The following is a 20,624-nucleotide window of genomic DNA, read 5'->3' as shown; positions in this document are numbered from 1 at the left end:
AATTGAGCCTGTACTCTGAAGTGAGCCATGCCAGCCATAATCTATCACTGGTTTAAAGTAAATACTTTAAAGTAATAACGTTACTTAAGTAGTTTCTTGGGGGTATCTCTACTTTACTATTTATATTATTGACTACTTTCACTTCAATACATTCCTTAAGAAAACATTGTACTTCTTACTACACACATTTTCCTTGACTCCCAAAAGTACTCGTTACATTTTGAATGCTTAGGACAGGAAAATAGTCAAATTCATACACCCATCAACCGAACATCCCTGGACATCCCTATTGCCTCTGATCTGGCGGACTCACAAAACACACATGCTTCGTTTGTAAATAATTTCTCAATGTTGTAGGGTGCCCATGGCTTCCGTAAAAAAAATTGGTGTCATCTGGTTTGCTTAATATAAGGAATTTGAAATTATTTTAACTTTTGATACTTAAATATATTTTAAACCTAGAACTTTGACTTTTACTTGAGTCATTTTCTATTAAGTCTTTTACTCAAGTATGACTGTTGGGTACTTTTGCCACCACTGTAATCTATAATAAACTATATCCTATTAACAAATTGGATATGTATTTCCAAATATCAAAGATAGCTAAGGAAAAGCCAGTTTGGAAAAAATGATAAAAGCAGGGGATCAATTAATTAACTAATTAAAGGTAATCTAATCAATTATAAATCCTACAGCCAACCTAACAATCAAACGGCAGTGTATGAAATACGAAAATGGATGAGCATTGACGAATAGTTCAACTTTATGAGAAATACAATTGTATTTTTAACATTTTATATATTGGAATGAATCTGTTTAGCAGTTCTATGCAAATATTTGCAAATTAAAAGATTGAACACCAAATACAGCAAGGTTTATTTAGAGAACTAGTATCCCAGCTCCATGTACCAACAGATGTTATGTATTCAAATATACAGATAACAGTAAAAGGTAGCTTAGAATATAGTCAATGTTATCAGTTATTAATTACCAGTCAACTGAACATAGCTTTCCCTTCAACTATAGGTTGTCCCTTTGAAAATACCCATGTAATTACAGTGTGGTTAAAAATATTCTATTTACTTTGACTGGTATGATACAGGTTGTCTCGAATTGAGTATACTGGCATATAAAACATCAGTCACATCACAACTGCATGTGCTGTAGGTTATGGTGCCCATTGCTGCATCTTCATTTGGACTTTTAACAATTGTCAGTTTAAAAAAAATGAAATACTTTGATTTACAGGTTGCATATCATTAAAAAAATTAATTCTCAAATGGTTTTTTTTTGCTCATCACACTATTACATAATGATCAAGTCATTAAATTATAGGAATAAGTAGAGAAAAAAAGTATTCTTATATTCATCTCTGCAAAGAATAATTTCCCTTGACAGAAAACCAACCTCAAAGGAATTAAACAAGCAATTAAGGGGTGGACTTTTTCTGTAAATATGAAACCATAGTAACAACAAAAATGAATACATCTCACTCAAAGTAGTAGTAACATTTTGCGTAAAAGTTATCTTACACCTTCCCCTCAGTCAGTTACAGGAAGCCCTCATTAATTGTGCAACATCGGTTGAGACTACCCAAGTATTTAACTATAAACAATTCAGTTTGGATTTGCAAACACACACTTTCAATAGGAATAATGATAATTTCATTCATAACATTTAGTCCTTCAAAAAAGATTCCTTATTAATGCTTTGCAAAACACATTACTACAGTCCAAATCAGACAACAAACAACTTAATACACAGTTAAGAAGGATTCCACACAGTTGCAGAGCCCACAGTGATATGTCCATAGAAAGCTTTATAAAACGTTTTTTTTTAAAGAACACTGCTTTTTCAACAAGAAGCAATTAAAAAAACAAATAGATTGATGTTAATGACATTAAAATGTGAGGCGTACTAAAAGGAGAATGATGGGGATTCATCAATCAGTCCAAAAGCCATAGGGGCATTTGACCAGATGACTCTCTACATCCCAAATCAACCTCTAGCCTACACCCTATACACTTGTGTAGACCTGAGAGAATTGAATGTGTGTAGTATGGTTACTGTTTCACAGTAACCATCCAGGCTGCATAACAACCGGGTGCGATTGGGAGTCCCATAGGGCGTGCACAATTGGCTCAGTGTCATCCGGGTTTGAATGGTGTAGGCTGTCATTGTAAATAAGAAGTTGTTCTTAACTGACTTGCCTAGTTAAATAAAGGTTCAATAATAAATAAACATTCATCCAATCATTTCAGATCTTCAGGAGTGTCTAAGTGGGGAGATAAGGGATTGATTTGGAATTCATGTTTACGAACCAGCTCTCATTCACAGGCACAGGAAAACAGTTCAGAGGGGTCTGTAGCATGTGTTACTAACAATATAGCTTATAACAACAATGGCAGACACTTTATGCAGGCTTTAAACTGTCTCACTTATCTAACTAGTGCATGAGAAAGTACCAGTATGCGCAAACAAACCTCTACCATAATTAAACTGGGGTAATGGTCAGATGCCATGGCAAATTTGGATTGTTTGAGAGACAGAAGAGAATAGGCCTTACATGGGGTCTATGACTTCAAAGCAGAAGACCAGAGGAATCCCCTAACAGAGGAGTTGTCAATGTTATTTAAGATTCAATCTTGTAATTCCTGAATTTTAAATAAATAAATATGACAGCCATAACAGAAATATAGACAGGGAAAGCCCAAATAAAGAGTAAAGCTATGGTATAAGTACAAATTACTTTACCCAAGCATTGTCTGTGCTAATGGGATAATAATGCCAAATGTTGGCAGCAATTGATAAGAAATAGGGGGGGAATGGTTAGGTAGGGAGGTAAAAAATAAGTGGCCTTGTGGATAAAACTCCACTCTGTCTGCCTGAGAAGGTGCTGCATTACAATGGCTGTGTCTCCTCCTCTCCTCCTCCTCTGTTACTGTCCACATGGTTTAGATGGGTGGATGTTGCGGAGTCATTGTCCAGCGGCACCCCCAGTCGAGCAAGTTCTTCCTCTGCGTTAGTCCATGACGTCATGGACTCGTGCACGGTGACTGTGTGCTCCTCCATCTGCTTCTGAAGGCTGTCCATCTCATGTCTGCAGGGGAAACACAATCACTTTAGTGTACTGGCATCAGATTCCTATTACATCATTATAATACACCATCCACATGTGAGACAATTACGTTTTTGAGAGTAAAGGATTTCATTCTGGCTATCGTGAGGTACAATAGCATATTTTCCCCGCAGGTTTTCCACTCCCAGAAGGTAAGGAAGACATGGTGGTATTTTCTTACTTGAGCTGGCGCAGACAGTTGTGCAGGTTATTGAGGGGCTCCTTGCTGACGGAGGCAGAGGGCTTGAGCAGCTCATCCAGCAGGGAGGCAGGCACAGGGCAGTCTGGGATCTTCACCGGGGTCACTGGGTTCGATGGCTCCATCCTCTGCTGCTCAATCAGGAAAGGAACACATCAGCACATAAAGGAAGACTACATTCTGTGTGATATATGCTCTCAAGCGTGTTTATTAAGAAAAAACAACTTTTTATACCCCTTCATCAAACTAGAACAAAACAGAGTGCATTCGGGAAGTATTCAGATCCCTTTACTTTTTCCATATTTTGTTACGTTACAGCCTTATTCTAAAATGTATAAACTAGTCCCCCCCCCATATGGATACAATAGCCCATAATGACTAAGCAAATACAGGTTTAGACATTTTTGCAAATGTGTGTGTGTGTGTGTATATATATATATATATATATATATATTATATATATAAAATAAAATTTAAAAAATTAAATATCACATTTACATAAGTATTCAGACCCTTTACTTAGTACTTTGTTGAAGCACCTTTGGCAGCAATTACAGCCTCGAGTCTTCTTGGGTATGACACTACAAGCTTGGCACACCTGTATTTGGGAGTTTTTCCCATTCTTCTCTGCAGATCCTCTCAAGCTCTGTCAGGCTGGATGCGGAGTGTCTCTGCACTATTTTCTGGTCTCTCCAGAGATGTTCGATCGGGTTCAAGTCCGAGCTCTGGCTGGGCCACTCAAGGACATTCAGAGACTTGTCCCGAAGCCACTCCTGCGTTGTCTTGGCTGTGTACTTAGGGTCGTTGTCCTGTTGGAAGGTGAACCTTCGCTCCAGTCTGAGGTCCTGAGCACTCTGGATCAAGGATCTCTTTGTACTTTGCACTGATCATCTTTCCCCCGATCCTGACTAGTCTCCCAGTCCTTCAGACTGAAAAATATCACCCCACCATGATGCTGCCACCACCATGCTTTACTGTAGGGATGGTGCCAGGTTTCCTCCAGACGTGACACTTGGCATTCAGGCCAAATATTTAAATCTGATTTGTGGGGTGCTGCAAAGATGGTTGTCCATCTGGAAGGTTCTCCCATCTCCACAGAGGAACTCTGGAGCTTTGTCAGAGGGACCATTGGGTTCTTGGTCACCTCCCTGACCAAGCCACCCCCCCTCGATTGCTCAGTTTGGCCAGATCTAGGAAGAGCCTAGGTGGTTCCAAACTTCTTCCATTTAAGAATGATGGAGGCCACTGTTTTCTTGGGGAACTTCAATGCTGCAGACATTTCTTGGTACCCTTCCCCAGATCTGTGCAGATCTGTGCACAATCCTGTCTCGGTGCTCTATGGACAATTCCTTCGACCTCATAGCTCGTTTTTTGCTCTGATATGCGCACTGAACTGTGGGACCTTATAGACAGGTGTGCCTTTCCAAATCATGTCCAATCAATTAAATTTACCACAGATGGACTTCAAGTTGTAGAAACATCTTAAGGCTGATCAATAGAAACAGGATGCACCTGAGCTCAATTTTGAGTCTCATAGCAATGGGTCTGAATACTTACGTAAATAAGCTATTTTCTGTTTTTTTTGTATTTTTTTTTTTTTACATTTGCTCAAATTAAAAAAAACAAAAAACAGTTTGTCAAGGGGTCTGCATACTTCCGAATGCACTGTATACCATGTGACACTTGGATATCCACCGCCTTCTCAAAACCATTGGATGAGCTGTATATTCTACCAAACACACCAATATGAAATACCATCCCTACTGATAAAAACATGTAAATAAAAAAGTGCACCTCAGTCTCAGCCAGGTAGGTCTCAATTTGACACAACACCAATATTAAAAAGCCATAACATCTGACAAAATTTAAAAAATGTCCTCTTCTTCCTCAGGTAGCTTACCTTCCGGAGGCGGTTCTGTTTGAGGTCCAGTTTGAGCTGCTGGTTCTGCAGCAGGACAGTCTTCATGCTGTTCCTCAGCTCCCCCACCTTGGCCTGCAGCATGAACTTATCTTTCCTGGTGCTGCTGAGCTCCTCCTGCACAGACTCCAGCTCCACCTTAATCCCCTAGAATGCAGAGCAAGGCTAAGTCAGTTACAAAATGGCAACACAATGGTCAATGATAGAGTGATGCATCTGTGGTTTAGAGTCTGGATGATAGCACTGTGCAGTGGAACTAGCCAGCTACAATTGAAGTCTGAAGTTTACAAAACACCTTAACCAAATACATTTAAACTCAGTTTTTTACCATTCCTTTAATCCTAGTAAAAACGTACATACATTCAATTAGAATTTGGTAGCATTGCCTTTAAATTGTTTAACTTGGGTCAAATGTTTTGGGAAGCCTTCCACAAGCTTCCAACAATAAGTTGGGTGAATTTTGGCCCATTCCTCCTGACAGAACTGGTGTAACTGAGTCAGGTTTGTAGGCCTCCTTGCTCGCACATTCTTTTTCAGTTCTGCTCACAAATTTTCTATGGGATTGAGGTCAGGGCTTTGTGATGGCCACTCCAATACCTTGACTTTGTTGTGCCACAACTGTAGAAGTATGCTTGGGGTCATTGTCCATTTAGAAGACCCATTTGCGACCAAGCTTTAACTTCCTGACTGATGTCTTGAGATGTTGCTTCAATATATGCACATAATTGTCCGTCCTCATGAAGCCATCTATTTTGTGAAGTGCACCAGTCCCTCCTGCAGCAAAGCACCCTCACAACATGATGTTGCCACCCCCGTGCTTCCCGGTTGGGATGGTGTTCTTTGGCTTGCAAGCCTCCACCTTTTTCCTCCAAACATAACGATGGTCATTATGGCCAAATAGTTATATTTTGTTTCATCAGACCAGAGGACATTTCTCCAAAAAGTACGATCTTTGTCCCCATGTGCAGTTGCAAACCATATTCTGGCTTTTATTATGGCGGTTTTTGAGCAGTGGCTTCTTCCTTGCTGAGCGGCCTTTCAGGTTATAGGACTGTTTTTTACTGTTGATATATATACTTTTGTACTTGTTTCCTCCAGCATCTTCGCAATATCCTTTGCTGTTGTTCTGGGATTGATTTGCACTTTTTGCACATAAGTACGTTCATCTCTAGGAGACAGAACGCTTCTCCTTCCTGAGCGGTATGACGGCCCATGATGTTTATACTTGCGTACTATTGTTTGTACAGATGAACATGGTACCTTCAGGTGTTTGGAAATTGCTCCCAAGGATGAACCAGACATGTGGAGGTTGACAATACCTTTTCAGAGGTCTTGGCTGATTTCTTTTGATTTTTTCCATGATGTCAAGCAAAGAGGCACTGCGTTTGAAGGTAGGCCTTGAAATACATCCACTGGTACACTTCCAATGGACTCAGGCTAATTGACATAATTTATCAGAAGCTTCTAAAGCTATGACATCATTTTCTGGAATTTTCCAATCTATTTAAAGGCACAGTCAACTTAGTGTATGTAGACTTCTGACCCACTGGAATTGTGATACAGTGAATTATACGCGAAATAATCTGTCTGTAAACAATTGTTGTAAAAATTACTTGTGTCATGCACAAAGTAGATGTCCTAATAACAAACTATAGTTTGTTAACAAGACATTTGTGGAGTGGTTGAAAAACTAGTTTTAATGACTCCAACCTAAGTGTATGTAAACTTCCGACTTCAACTGTATGTCCTCACTACCCTGTTGGGTGTGCGTGCATGTTCCCATCTAGCCGGTTACTCAACCCTGCACCTTAAGAGGCTGCTGACCTATGTACATAGACATGGACTCACTGGTCACTTTAAATGGAACACTAGTCACTTTAATGTTTACATACTGCTTTACACCTTTCATATGTATATACTGTATTTTAGTCAATGCCAAGGAGACATTGCTCATCCTAATATTGATATATTTACAATTTTTTTCTCCCCAATTTTATGATATTCAACTGGTATATCTGTAGTGACGCCTCTAGCACTGTGATGCAGTGCATTAGATCACTGCACCACTCGGAAGCACTGCACCACTCGGGAGCTTAATTCCATTCTTTTACTTTTAGATTTGTGTGTATTGTTGTGAATTGTTAGATACTACTGCACTGTTGGATCTAGGAACACAAGAATTTCTCTACACCTGCAATAACATCTGCTAAATATGTGTATGAGACCAATACAATTTGATTTGATCTGTGTGTGTGTACCTGTAGAGCGGTCTGCAGGCTGTCCAGCTCCCTCTGGCTACACTGCTCCACCATCTCGAGCTGCTGTCTCTGGGCCTCGATTTCCCTCTGCCTCTGCTCCACCTCCCACTTCAAATCCTCCACCTGGGGGAGAGAACACATTCAAGAGTCATTGACCGATGTCACTTTCAACAAACTACTTCCCCATTCAGTCCTGGGTTGTGTTCAGTAGGGCACACCATAGCAAAACAAAAGTGTGTTCTTATTGGAAAAGTTCTGAATGGTTTCTCCCTACTGAACACGACCATGGTTGTGCCTTTTGTATAGCGTGGTGTGGCATAGCTAGTTACCTCCTGGTTGGTGAGAGGCTGCTTGCTGAACTGCTCATCCAGCTGTTTCTGCAGGATCTGGAGGTGGGAGTGGGCCTCTGACAGCTCCTCCTGGAACCTGGAGACCTCCTGAGAGTGTTTCTCATCCTGAGCCCTATGGAGGGGAAGGAAATGATATTAGGGTAAGACAATGTTAAAATAAAGGGGAGACATTAAATCAAAAGAAAAAGATTATTTGAGTTGGATGGGGTTATTCCCTAAAATACAAGGACAGAGGATTCCCTAACGATTCCATCAACTCATAGGGTAATCAAAATCTTCTCTATCTGTTAAACACAGCATCATTGCAGGTCTTATTCACTAAACTATAAAGTGCACATTTAGACTCACTGTAGTTTGTGTGCCTCGCTGTGCAGGACTTTGACCAGCTCCTCCTTGGCCTGCAGGTCCTTCTTGATCTCACACAGCTCCAGCATGGCTGCCCGGTAGTGCCGCCTGTTGTGGGCAGCCTCCGCCTTGGCTGCTGCCACCTAGTGCACAACACACACTTACAGTCTGTCTCCAGTTCATTACAGTATGTTTCAATGTGTTAATGACAACACAAGACTATGTTGTGACTGGGCCAGTTTGTCTCCTTCAGGGGGGGTTGTATGTGTATATAATGTGTTACTGACAACAGGTTATGACTGTTGGGTTGGGAGTCTTTACCTGCTCTTTCAGGTCCTTGACTTTTGTCTTTTCCTTCTCCAAGGCGACCTGTAGTGTCTGGACCAGCTGTTTCATCTGCTGGTCTTCCTCCTCTTTGCGTTTTAGTACGGCTTGCACCTGTGGATAAGGGAAGAGAAGAAAAAATCTCTTCTGTTAGCTTTTTAATGAAAAAGGGCAACCATTAATGGTGTTATCGTATGGGTTTAGTCAGTTAATTGATCATTGATAGTAGTAACTGAATGTAACATTGAAGCCTTTTACCTGGAGGTTGAGCTGGACCAGGTCTGCCTCTCTCTTGGCTAGGGCAGTCTCCAGAATATTGGAATGCTCCCGCAGTGCATTGTGGGACTGCCCTAATCCTGTCAACTTTCCTTTCTCATGTTCCAGCTCCAAGGATAGCTTCTTGTTGGTGTCTTCCAGCCTCCTAATCCGCCTTTTGAAGCATCGTGCCTCCTGCAGCTGTGGATGCCAAAGATCTACGATTTTACAATCAAACCTTTGAGAAGCACTTATACCATTGGCTGCGAGTAATTTTCAAAGGGGTTGGGATAGCATGGACAAAAAGTAATCGCTACGAGAAAATATTTTACCTAAAAAATACATTACAACTTTTAAAAATCCTGCATTGCAGAAAAGTTCTCCTGCAAAATGGTGATCAAATTAAGATCCTGCATTGTAGGTAAGACAACCACTCACCTCATCCTCAAGCTCCATTACTTTCTCCTGGTACTCCTCCAGCTCAGTGCTGGTGAGGGAAATTACCTCCTGAAGCTCTTTCTCCAGCATGGCCTTGCTGTGGCTCACAGCCTGGAGCTCACTCTGCAGAACCTCAATTTTATCCTGGAACAAGTATAGGTTAAGCTATAGAAATATCACCACAGCTAAAGATGTGCTGAAATCTTATGTTATGAGTATTGCCACATGATGTGACCAGAAACAAACTCTGGACCCTAGTTCCTAGTTAAGTCATTTGATCAGGAAAAACACTGGGCCCTTATCAAGGTAGTACTATATGTACCTGCAGGGCCTGATTGTTGCCTCCATCTGAGACCTGGGCCTTGACTTTGACCAGCTCTGCCTCTGTGGTCTCCTTGTCTGCCAGGGCTTCCTGGAGCCTGCGACTCAGGATGCCGACTGCGTTCTCATAGGCCTTGTGCTTGGCCTTCATCTCCTTCTGCGCGCTGGTCAAATCAGTCCCCAGCCGCTTCATTCTCACCTTCTGCTCTGAGATGGCCCTGAGAGAGGAAAACAAGACAATTAGACACATCAACAGTAGCGCACATCTAAGCAAACTGACTTAGAGATTGAGAGAGAAACTTATTTCCGTTCATATAAACTCAGCAAAAAAAGAAACGTCCCTTATTCAGGACCCTGTCTTCCAAAGATAATTCGTAAAAATCCAAATAACTTCACAGATCCTCATTGTAAAGCGTTTAAACACTGTTTCCCACTTTGTTCAATGAACCATAAACAATTAATGAACATGCACCTGTGGAACGGTCGTTAAGACACTAACAGCTTACAGACGGTAGGCAATTAAGCTCACAGTTCTGAAAACGTAGGACACTAAAGAGGCCTTTCTACTGACTCTGAAAAACACCAAAAGAAAGATGCCCATGGTCCCTGCTCATCTGTGTGAACGTTCTTTAGGCATGCTGCAAGGAGGAATGAGGACTGCAGATGTGGCCAGGGCAATGTCCGTACTGTGAGACTCCTAAGACAACGCTACAGGGAGACAGGAAGGACAGCTGATCGTCCTCGCAGTGGCAGACCACGTGTAACAACACCTGCACAGGATCAGTATATCCGAACATCACACCTGTGGGACAGGTACAGGATGGCAACAACAACTGCCGAGTTACACCAGGAACGCACAATCCCTCCATCAGTGCTCAGACTGTCCGCAATATGCTGAGAGAGGCTGGCCTGAGGGCTTGTAGGCCTATTGATGATGTGATGGTCGTATTCGCGTTTATCATTGAAGGAATGAGTGTTACACCGAGGCCTGTACTCTGGAGCGGAATCGATTTGGAGGTGGAGGGTCCGTCATGGTCTGGGGCGGTGTGCTACAGCATCATCGGACTGAGTTTGTCGTCATTGCAGGAAATCTCAATGCTGTGTGACATCCTCCTCCCTCATGTGGTATCCTTCCTGCAGGCTCATCCTGACATGACCCTCCAGCATGACAATGCCACCAGCCATACTGCTCATTCTGTGCGTGATTTCCTGCAAGACAGAAATGTCAGTGTTCTGCCATTGCCAGCGAAGTGCCCGGATCTCAATCCCATTGAGCACGTCTGGGACCTGTTGGATTGGAGGGTGAGGGCTAGGGCCATTCCCCTCAGAAATGTCTGGCAACCTACAGGTGCATTGGTGGAAGAGTGGGGTAACATCTCACAGCAAGAACTGGCAGATATGGTGCAGTCCATGAGGAGGACATGCACTGCAGTACTAAGTATCTGGTGTGGCCACCAGCTGCATTGACTGTTACTTTTGATTTTGACCCCTCATTTGTTCAGGGACACATTATTCAATTTCTGTTTGTCACATGTCTGTGGCACTTGTTTAGTTTATGTCTCAGTTGTTGAATCTTGTTATGTTCATACAAATATTTATACAAAATAAACGCAGTTGACAGTGAGAGGGCGTTTCTTTTTTAGCCGAGTTTACTTATACCATTTATAGAGATTCATAATGAATCTTGTTGGGCCATTACTATGGTAATCAGGCTAGTTCCAGAAGTCAGTCTGCCTTTAGAAATGTTTTGACTCACTTCTTGGCTTCCGACTGCATCTGCTCCACCTGTTTCTTCAGGCCCTCATTCTCCTCTGTCACTGCTGCTAGCTGACTCTGGTCAAACTGCAGGGACTGTGGAGGGACATCAAACGCACACTGATTATTATCAAATGCCTATCTAAGATAGCCAGATAAGGCAATGGGATATGTAATGCAAGTACTGTCATGGAAGTAATGCAAAGAAAACCCTTAGGAAATCCTAGAAAAAACCTAAAGCTTCTAGGGAGGCATTGTGTACCTGGATCTGTATCTCCAGCTGATCCCTCTCGGTCTGCACGGACTGCAGGTGGTTCTGCAGGCTGTTCATCTGCTGCGAGACCTGGACCACCTCCTTCTGCAGCCGGCTCTGCTCCAGCTCAGCCTTCTGCTTCTGCCCCTGGGCCTCCAGCAGCTCCTGCTTCAGCCCCCTCACCTCCGACACCAGACGCTTCTTCGTCGACTTCAGCTCACTGATCAGCTGCTCCTTGGAGCCCGCGTCCCGCCGATAGGCCTCCACCATCACCTGATGGGTGGGGAACAAGAAGAGGTGTGAAGAGATGAATTATATGTGTGTGTGTCAACAATCCTCCCAAAGCCAAAAAAGTGACAAGCACCTTTTGCTGTATGAACTGCTCTTTCAATTTCTGGGCTTGTTTCTTCAGGGTGCCATTTTCCTGCTGCAGAGTTTCAATCTAAAAACAAAGAGGAGAAGGGGTTTACATTCTACGTAAGCTCAAACATGGTTGCTCAACAGCCATAGTAGGGTAGTGTGTGATGGGACCCATTGGCTCGACGGCGGTTTGCTTCTCACCTGTGAGGCTTTCACCTGGACCTCCTGCCTGAGCTGATCCAGGAGGTACGAGGACACCAGCACCTCCTCCCCCAGCCTCTCGGCCCCCTCGTCCAGCTGCCTTTTATCAGTCCTGGCAGCCTGGAGGGCCACCTCCAGCACAATCTTCTCATTCTGTAGATACTGGATGTTCTCGTCTTTGGTGTTGGTCTCTATCTGCAGCTCTGCCAGAGTGGCCTCTATCTCTAGGTAGCGTGCCTCTAGCTGGTTGATGGACTGCTCTTTGGTGTGTAGGCTCTCCTGAGTGGCTGTCAGCTGTCTCATCAGCTCTAGGTGGTCTTTCTGGAGGGCCTCCAGCTGCAGGTCCTTCTGCGATAGGGTCAACTTCATCTGTGGGGGACGCAGAGAGGGGTTACATTAGGCAAATGTTGCTGCAAAATAGCAAACCAGTGAGCGGACATTCAGTTTTTCTCAAAGTATTAGACCTTGTTATTGGACCACACCTTTCAGTGATATTAGACCACTGCCCCAGACTATCAAATACCATTCATTTGAACAATACAAAGGTTCTCATAAGTGTTTTCATAAACCCACAATTAGTTCTTTACCTGCTCTAGTTCCCTCTCCAGAGAGCTGGCTGTGTTGGCCAGTTTGTGTAAGTGCTCTCGCTCCTCCTCAAACTCATCTAGCTTGTGCTGGAGGTCATCCTCCACCATGTTCTTGGCATCCTGGATCTGCTGGTAGGCAGCCTCCTGGGTCATCATGTCAGTCTACGGCCAAAGGAAGGACAGAGGTCAGATCACACGCTGCTTAATAACCTCAAATCTAATTCCTCATATTTTATTTTGCCAGTAAATCTTATATTATTTTTCAGTAAAATGTTTAATAATCACATAACACAATCTAACTATCACCAATCACATAACATGTCATATTTCCTCATTTTCAAGGGGACAGACCTCAATACTCTGCAGCTGTACGGCGATGCGCTCCTTCTCTTTGATGGAGCGATGCTGGGTTTCTGTCAGCTGGTGGGACAGAGTCACATTCTCCAGCTTTAGGTGCTCCATGACACCAATCTGGGTCATCTGCAAAGCCTGGGAGGGAAAACTTGTCAACTCAGTCAAACAGCATATCAACTCCGTACCACATCAATTTCATAACACGTCAACTCTGAAAAACATCAATTCAGTAGAAGGAGGAGCCCTTGTCACAGATAGCCTTACCTGCATGTTGGACACTTCACCCTGGAGCCGTACTCGAGCCTCCTGTGCCAGCGCTAGCTGCTGCTGGTACCATTGGCGGACCTGCTGCAGTGAGTCAATCTCGGCCTGGGAGGTCTTCAGCCGGCTCTGCAGGGTGCTGCGCTCTAGTTGGACCTGCTGGAGCTGAGTCTGGAGTCCACCCATCTGCTGACGCAACTCTTGGACTGCAGAAGGACAACACCAAAACAAATCATTCACAAAGCGTTTTGTTTTTAGCACAGTAATAAGTGAGGCATCGAATTTCATTAGTATTATTGTGTGGAGCATGTTGTGAGGAGATAGTTTTAAAAGCATGATGTCAAATCTGGGCTCTCCATCCATCCAATTTACCAGCGTTGTCCCTGGAGGTCATGTTCTGCTGCATCTCCTCCACTTTCCCCATGAGCCTCTGGTACTGCTCCTCGGCCACCTGCAGGTCATTGCCCAGTGAGGAAAGGCCGGCGTTCTTGCGCTCTAGGTTGCCCTGCAGCTCCACCATGGCCCTCTCCAGCTGGGAGCAGCTCTGGCGCAGGGTGGAGACCTCCTTGTTGAGGGAGCTCTGTTTCTCCTGGCTGGCCTGGGCCTGCTCCACCTGGTCCCGCAGCTGGGCGTTGACTGTAGCCAGCTGGGCCTGGAGCTCAGTCTTCTCTTTCAGAGCCTGGAGAGGAGAGGGAGGAATTGTAGGGTGCTAACCTAGCTATTCTAGTGACGGTAAGTCTGAACATGTAAGGAGTGTTAATTACCTTAGGATCAACTATGTTTAAAGTGTTAGCCATTGAAGACAATGAAGTCCTTACTACCTTGTCTGTATGTTAATTATACCTGGTTGGCCTCAGAAGACAGAGACTCTAGCTGACCCTCCAGTCTCATCTTCTCCTTCAGAACCTGGAGCATTTCATCATGTCCCATCACAGAGCTCTCTAATGACACACTGCAGGAAACAAGCAATTAAACAATATAAGCATACATCTTGCAAGTGCAATTGACTGGGGCATTCTAGAACAATCCATGGTAAATTATGATTGGAAAAATAAGCAAACATAAACCAGTGTACATGCGGATTCGATATATAACAGCAATGATCTAAAGTAGACTAGTGTTCCTGCTTATTTACTATCTGCAACCGCAATGTGCTTATGTTATTCACTAGTTCTACACCAGTCAGTTTGTGTTGCTATGTGTCATTACAGAAGTGCTGTGCTGATGATGGTGTGGCCTACCTGCTGGAGAAGCTGTCCCTGCGGCTGCGTGGTTCTCCGGTGCCCTCTCTGTCCTGCTCCAACTCCAGCAGGTGCTGCTCATCACTGGCAGCCTGCAGAACCTCTTGCAGTGAGGGGAAGTTTCCCATAGCCTCTGGGGCAATCTCCCTACCCTCCACTGTGTAGTTCCCGCTCCTCTGCCTGCCCACTGCTGCAGCCAGCATGCCGTAGGTTCCAGTGCCCCTGGTGGAGGTGGACACGCTGCTGTAGGTCGAGCTGTCGCTGTCGTTCCCGTCTCCACCGGGCCTCGACCCCATCCCTGACTCGCTGCTGGCGTCCACCTCCGAGATGTCCTGGAAAGACATTGACGACCTCAGCGGGGCCTCCGAAGAGGTCGTCTCCATGGAGCTGACCTCTGACCTCATGCTGCTCTCTGACAGGGTGGACACAGAGCTCAAGTTGGACCCCAAGGAGCCCATGGAGGAGTCTGCAGAAGTTCTGACCCCACCTCCACCACTACTGCCCCCTGCTGGCTCAGGAGTCTTGTAGTCGGCCAGGGAGTGGATCTTGCTGGGGCGGGCTGACCGTGACTTCCTCTCCTTGGCTGGGGGGATGCCCAGGCTGCCCAGCTTTGGGCCCCGGGGGACGTTGGTCCGCAGGAAGGAGTACTCTGTGGTCATGGAGGTGGTGTTGGCCCGGGGGAGAGCCTCTGGGTGCATCATGAGGTCTGGGTCCAGAGTGCTGAATCCAGTGCGGCTCTTTAAGGTAGAGCGGTGGGACTGGATGAGAAGAGAGGGTAGCATGAGCAGAGGATGTAGTCTACTTCAGACCAATGTTTCCCCTAGCTTGTTTTCTTGTATGGGCACAAAGAAGCAACATTCAGGGCTGCAAACATCAGACCCTTCAACTAAAACTAACAGAGGATCATTTTTATACTATACTGTAGATAGTGGATAGCAACAAAACTAGGCAAGAAGGCCTGCTATGCCAAAATAATGCTAGAGAAACACTTCTGCTTCAATTCAACTCTGTAAAGCTTGCAACTGACAGCTTCATCCGGATGAATGCCTGACTGGTGACTGACGCGGTTCACACACACACTCACCGTCTCCTTGTGCCTCTGCACCCTGTACTGTTTGAGCTGCTCCTCCAGGCGTCGCCGAGCATCATGCCGAATCTTCTCCTCATTCTCCATCTCCAGTGATTGCTCTTCGACAGCTACAGGAAGAGCAAGTTTAACACAAGAAATAGAAGGTTCTAACTGCACCACCATACAACACAGAATATGCTAACAATAACTTAGACATTGTCATACAAGCATACAATACATTTTAGAGGGAAACCACAACTATGTGTGCTACAACTACTTTGTCGCTCAGTTTAGAGCCCTTTTTATGTAAGAAATGAGTGCTTGTATGACACGGTTTTCCATCCACCATGGTTAGTTACCACCATGTGAAACTGCACGTAACCCAGTACTTACAAAGCCAAATGAGTAAGACTCAAATCAATCCCATATATTAGCCAGTCACTTAGTTATTACAGTAACGTTAATAAAAATGTGACACACAACGTAGTTTAGTATACAAACGTATTCTGTTTTTAGCTTTTTTGGTTAGTTAGTTAGTTAGCAGACAGTTGGTGATATGCCTGATTGATGATGCTCTGACTGCAATTGGCCAGGTGTGCTGAAGACCAACCAACAGGTGTCAAATCAGTGCAACTTAGAAGTTAGCATGAGGACTTCCTGATTGCAGCATCACTTAGAGCAGAGAGCACCATGAACGGAACGAAACCAAGAATGTGATACTCTAAACGAGTTTATGTATGTGACACTGTAAACATTCTATGTGGGAGTGGTTAGCCTAGTGGCTCTTCAGGCAAAATGAGACATATTCTGTAATATAACTAATAAACTTCAAATACTTTGCATATCATGGTACCTGTAAGCCTCGGCCGTCATCCAAAACAACATACACCACATGTAAAGGGGTAGTTTAAATACAGCCACTACCAAGAGAAGCACCAAGACCCAAATCAAGCAATTAAATGACCACTGGCATTGCACAAAGTAAGCAGGCTCAAACCACCAAACAGATAGTCTCTCGATCTAACTCTTTAATGGGAGTGTAGTAAGTACAGGCAAGGGAATTAAATTAGGATATGGAGGTAGGCCTAATCAACAAGTCAGCCTCTGAAGCAACATCCCAGAGCAAAAGGGGGGTGGGGGCACTCACTGCAAGAACAGGTTACAGTATGCTTACACAATTCAGTCTCCTGCATAGGCATACTCAGTCTGAGTGACTGCAATGCGTGGCCCTTGTGAACAGGGCCCTCAGCACTAGTTCCCTCAGACTTCTCTAGTATGGGTGGTGGGAAAGCGGCCACACCTTGGGATGGCTCTTTGGAATGGGGGCTGACGGTGGGGCTGGTGCCCTGAGCAGCAGGGGGCGATGGAGGAGGCAGGGGGCCATTTGGATGGCCGTCCCCTCCAGCACCTGGCCCCGGGCCCCGTGCCACTCGTTCTCCATTAGGCACCACGTCTGCTTTGAAAGATCCTGCAACAAGGGAGTGGGGTGAGTTGGGGGTTGACAGTGGAGTGTGTCAGTATAGTAGGTCATTTACGGCATCCATCCATCCAGTTTGTATTTCACCACACAATGAGAGAAGATTGTGACATACTTTAAATTTAAAAAAGGAAAGGACTTGGAGGTAAGGCTCCTTTTCATGACAAAGTCTATTGTGGCTTTCACAGGAAACCAGTCAAACAAGCTTTGTTGTCAAGCCAGACTAGTGCTTTAGGAACTGAAAGTGGCAGTTTGATATTATTAATTGTGTCAAGATAGCCAAACTATTTTTATTGAAGGTGAGATGTGTAGGAATAACGACAGCATGCAAATATGCCTTAGTGCACTGGTGACTGCGAAGTGACAGTGGATTGTAGATTAGTTATAAGGCCCAGATCTCTGTCCAGACAGTACTGCAATTCCCCATACAAGTACAAAGAGAGATGTAGCAGGGAGGGGCAGATGGCCTGAGGCGACAAAGTAATGGCAGGTCGCACACAAGCATGTCATGCATAGTTGGGAAAAAATACTGGTAGAAGACAGGGGAATTGCCTCCATATAAAGGACATATAATTATGTCCTGTGAAAATAATACAAGCATTCAGTTATGCTTTCCTATTAACTTTTGAAATGAATTGTTCTCCTACAATTAACTGGTTGAGGAAGAACACACTCCATTGTTTGATGATGAGAGTGGATGGAATCATTAAATCAGTCAGAATTAGGTCAGAGTCAGGTTGCCTAGAATGCCTATATATATATATATATATATATATATATATATATATATATATATGCCTATATATATATATAAAATAAAGCTAATCAAATCCTATCATTTGAGGGGCAGGCTAGGGTATTAACTAATTAACTAACACTTACCATTATGCCCTCCTTTCTTCAGTAGCTGAGCATCATTCTCCACAGGATCAGCACCATCCTCTTTGGACTGCGGTATCAGGTCTAGTTGATGGTTTTCTCCATTGGCTGTCTCCATCTCAGCAACGGCTGCTTTGTGGTTTTTCATTTACATACAGAATCAAATGATGTTGCACTGGAGCCCATGGAAGAGAGTAGCTATAATCCTTTCAAAACATTTTCTTCCCGTTTGTCCAGTTGAAAAGGTTGAATACAATTCATGCGTCCAAGGAAGGACAACCCAAAACAATGGTCTCCGCTGAAAATGTAAGGTTTAGTTAGTTAATATTTAAGTAGTATGAGCATCATAACGTATTTACTCTGATCAAAGAAAGAGTCATCTAAATGCAAATTAGCCGTCAACTGAAAGGATTTGCCACGGTGATGGCGTAGTGTGGATGTAGCGAAAATAAACGAAAGTGGGCGTGGTCTGCAATAATAACATTGCAAATGTATTGATAAAGTACATTATTTGCAATAGATTTGGTCAAATGTTCTGACCAACTGGGAGAATGTGGTTGGGAGGAACAACTCCAGCTAAAGCTGTCTAGCTAACTGACGATAAGTGGATTGAGTTACTAAATATAGCTAACTTCATTGCCAAGCTAACGTTAGGCCTTTGAATATTGTAAGTAACAAATGTGTATGTTTTTAAGATGGCTGGGCTTTACAAACGACATGCATTTCACTACACCCGCAATAACATCTGCTAAACGTGTATGCGACCAATACATTTGATTGGATTCAGTAACAAGCAAGGTAGCTAGTTGGCTTTACCAACCTGTCAAGCAAAGACAGCCTACGTTTGCAAGTTAGCTAGTTAACACATCAGTCCCATAACGTTACTTTAGTTATACAAATATTTGCATTAACTGTGTGTTGTGATCCTACGAGGTTTATGGGGCTAGAATTATTCTAGTATGTCCCGATTTTCACACCGGTACAAGTTGTGTAATTTATATATCAACGCACAACGTGAAAAGGTTTAATAAATAACCATAATATATATATATATATACATAAAAATTGACATGACAATGGTTGAAATGCACGGAAAATGTTTACAAGCCAACCTTTTTCAGACGACTTTTCGTTCTGCTTCTACGTGGCTAAATGGATGCCATTTAGGATATTTGACATCAGGATACTTAACATCGTTCTGTGACTTGATGTCTAGTAAACACTTATTAAATAATTCTCTCTTTGATAATTATATATTAATTATTGTTATTTTTCTCTACCTAATAATGTATACATTATAAGCCTATGCTTGGAAATGAGCTAGATTTAAAGGTAAAAATGCCAAACCAGTTGCTGGCCGAACAGTAATAATGAACGGACACCAATGACGTTTTGTCTCGCGCGGGGCGTTGTGGGTGTTAGAGCCCGCCCCTTTGTAATGAATAGAAAAAACATTTACTCCCTCTGGCGGTCGTGGAGTAAAACTGCGGTCTTTTTATCAGACATTTTTTCTAGTTTTGTCAAAACTGTAACAAAATGTTTATTTAATTCTGTATCCCCATACAATATAAAGGTTACAGTGTGTATTACCATGTGGATGTTTTACTGTCATTATGATGTCTCTCTATGCAAAATAGGGTGTGATTAGATAATGCCTTGTCATTAATGATGAGGATTGTTTCTACCTATTCAGCACATATTTAAGGTTTCATGAATATCAATAATTACACAGCTAGTGACAAATATACATAGCCTATTATTATATCCATTTGCAAAAATATCTCTCCAATGACATGAATAGAAGTCTATTTTAGTGTAGTTAGGAATACAGTCTACAACACCTTTTCAGTGTTGAATTACTGAATTTGATTACTGACTGTCTAATGATCTCAGATAGGAGATAAATGTGGCAATTGAGAAGGAACAGTCAGAGAGGGGCTTGAACCAGCAACCCTTCAGTGTAGTACAAGCACATTTTCACCTGTGCCATAAAGGTCCAGACCTCTTGGCAGAGGTAGCAATACTCTGAATAGGGAGGCTACATAAGGATTTCTCTGGCCTGCACATGTAGTCAACAAGAAAATGTGCCGAATCTTGTTTCACCACAAGACTGTCCCATATACTCGCTGACATGCTTATGAGTGAGCATGCTCATGAAACAGTGGTGTCCCGTCATTCAGAGCGAGCTCCACCGGTTTAGCTAAAGAAAATATGTTTTTTTTTGTTGATGCCTGTTTTGCATGTTATTTTTGCATTAATACGTGTGTCACATATCCGATCGCAAACAATGTACATTTAAAAAAAAAAAATCATTAAGTTAATAAAGCCGCATACAAACATGGTCTGGCATGCATCTACATTTTTGTTGTTGTGGAGTTTTTCCCCACCAAGATTGACATGCTAAAATCGCCACTGTCAAGGAATGATTATTTAACATTGACAGGGCAGACAACAGACGCTATTTCCTCCTGATTTGCCATTAACGCTGTTAAAGTCAGACAAACAATATGCTTAAGGGTTTAGTGAGCATTTTGTTCTATAGGTCTACAGCACTGTTAATCAGCATGCTTATGAATACCAGCTAATCTTAGTAACTCCATACAGAGTTTACACAAAAGGATTCTCAACTCTGCATAAGTCAAGTAATTTATGCTATATATG

General features: G+C 43.2%; 1 protein-coding gene across 1 annotated transcript; it reads right to left on the bottom strand.

The window, feature by feature from the left end:
• Nucleotides 1–852: 852 nt before the first annotated feature.
• On the bottom strand, nt 853–19,324 carry LOC135543301 (golgin subfamily A member 3-like). Its single transcript, XM_064970478.1, has 24 exons — nt 19,076–19,324; nt 17,967–18,261; nt 16,782–17,075; nt 15,623–15,735; nt 14,539–15,296; nt 14,141–14,249; nt 13,670–13,976; nt 13,301–13,503; nt 13,034–13,171; nt 12,683–12,844; nt 12,096–12,464; nt 11,899–11,976; nt 11,544–11,807; nt 11,283–11,377; nt 9,528–9,744; nt 9,206–9,349; nt 8,771–8,968; nt 8,510–8,626; nt 8,192–8,331; nt 7,823–7,955; nt 7,494–7,616; nt 5,218–5,382; nt 3,300–3,448; nt 853–3,100 (listed from the first exon to the last, which is right to left on the bottom strand). The coding sequence occupies exons 2-24, from the start codon at nt 18,109–18,111 to the stop codon at nt 2,902–2,904; spliced, it is 4,620 nt and encodes a 1,539-aa protein (XP_064826550.1). The 5' UTR covers nt 18,112–18,261; nt 19,076–19,324; the 3' UTR covers nt 853–2,901.
• Nucleotides 19,325–20,624: the final 1,300 nt, after the last annotated feature.

Source organism: Oncorhynchus masou, chromosome 1 (genome assembly GCF_036934945.1).
Source record: "Oncorhynchus masou masou isolate Uvic2021 chromosome 1, UVic_Omas_1.1, whole genome shotgun sequence".
Lineage (NCBI taxonomy): Eukaryota > Metazoa > Chordata > Actinopteri > Salmoniformes > Salmonidae > Oncorhynchus > Oncorhynchus masou.
The sequence above is the reverse complement of the archived record's forward strand: the minus strand, read 5'-3'. Positions and strand labels throughout refer to the sequence as shown.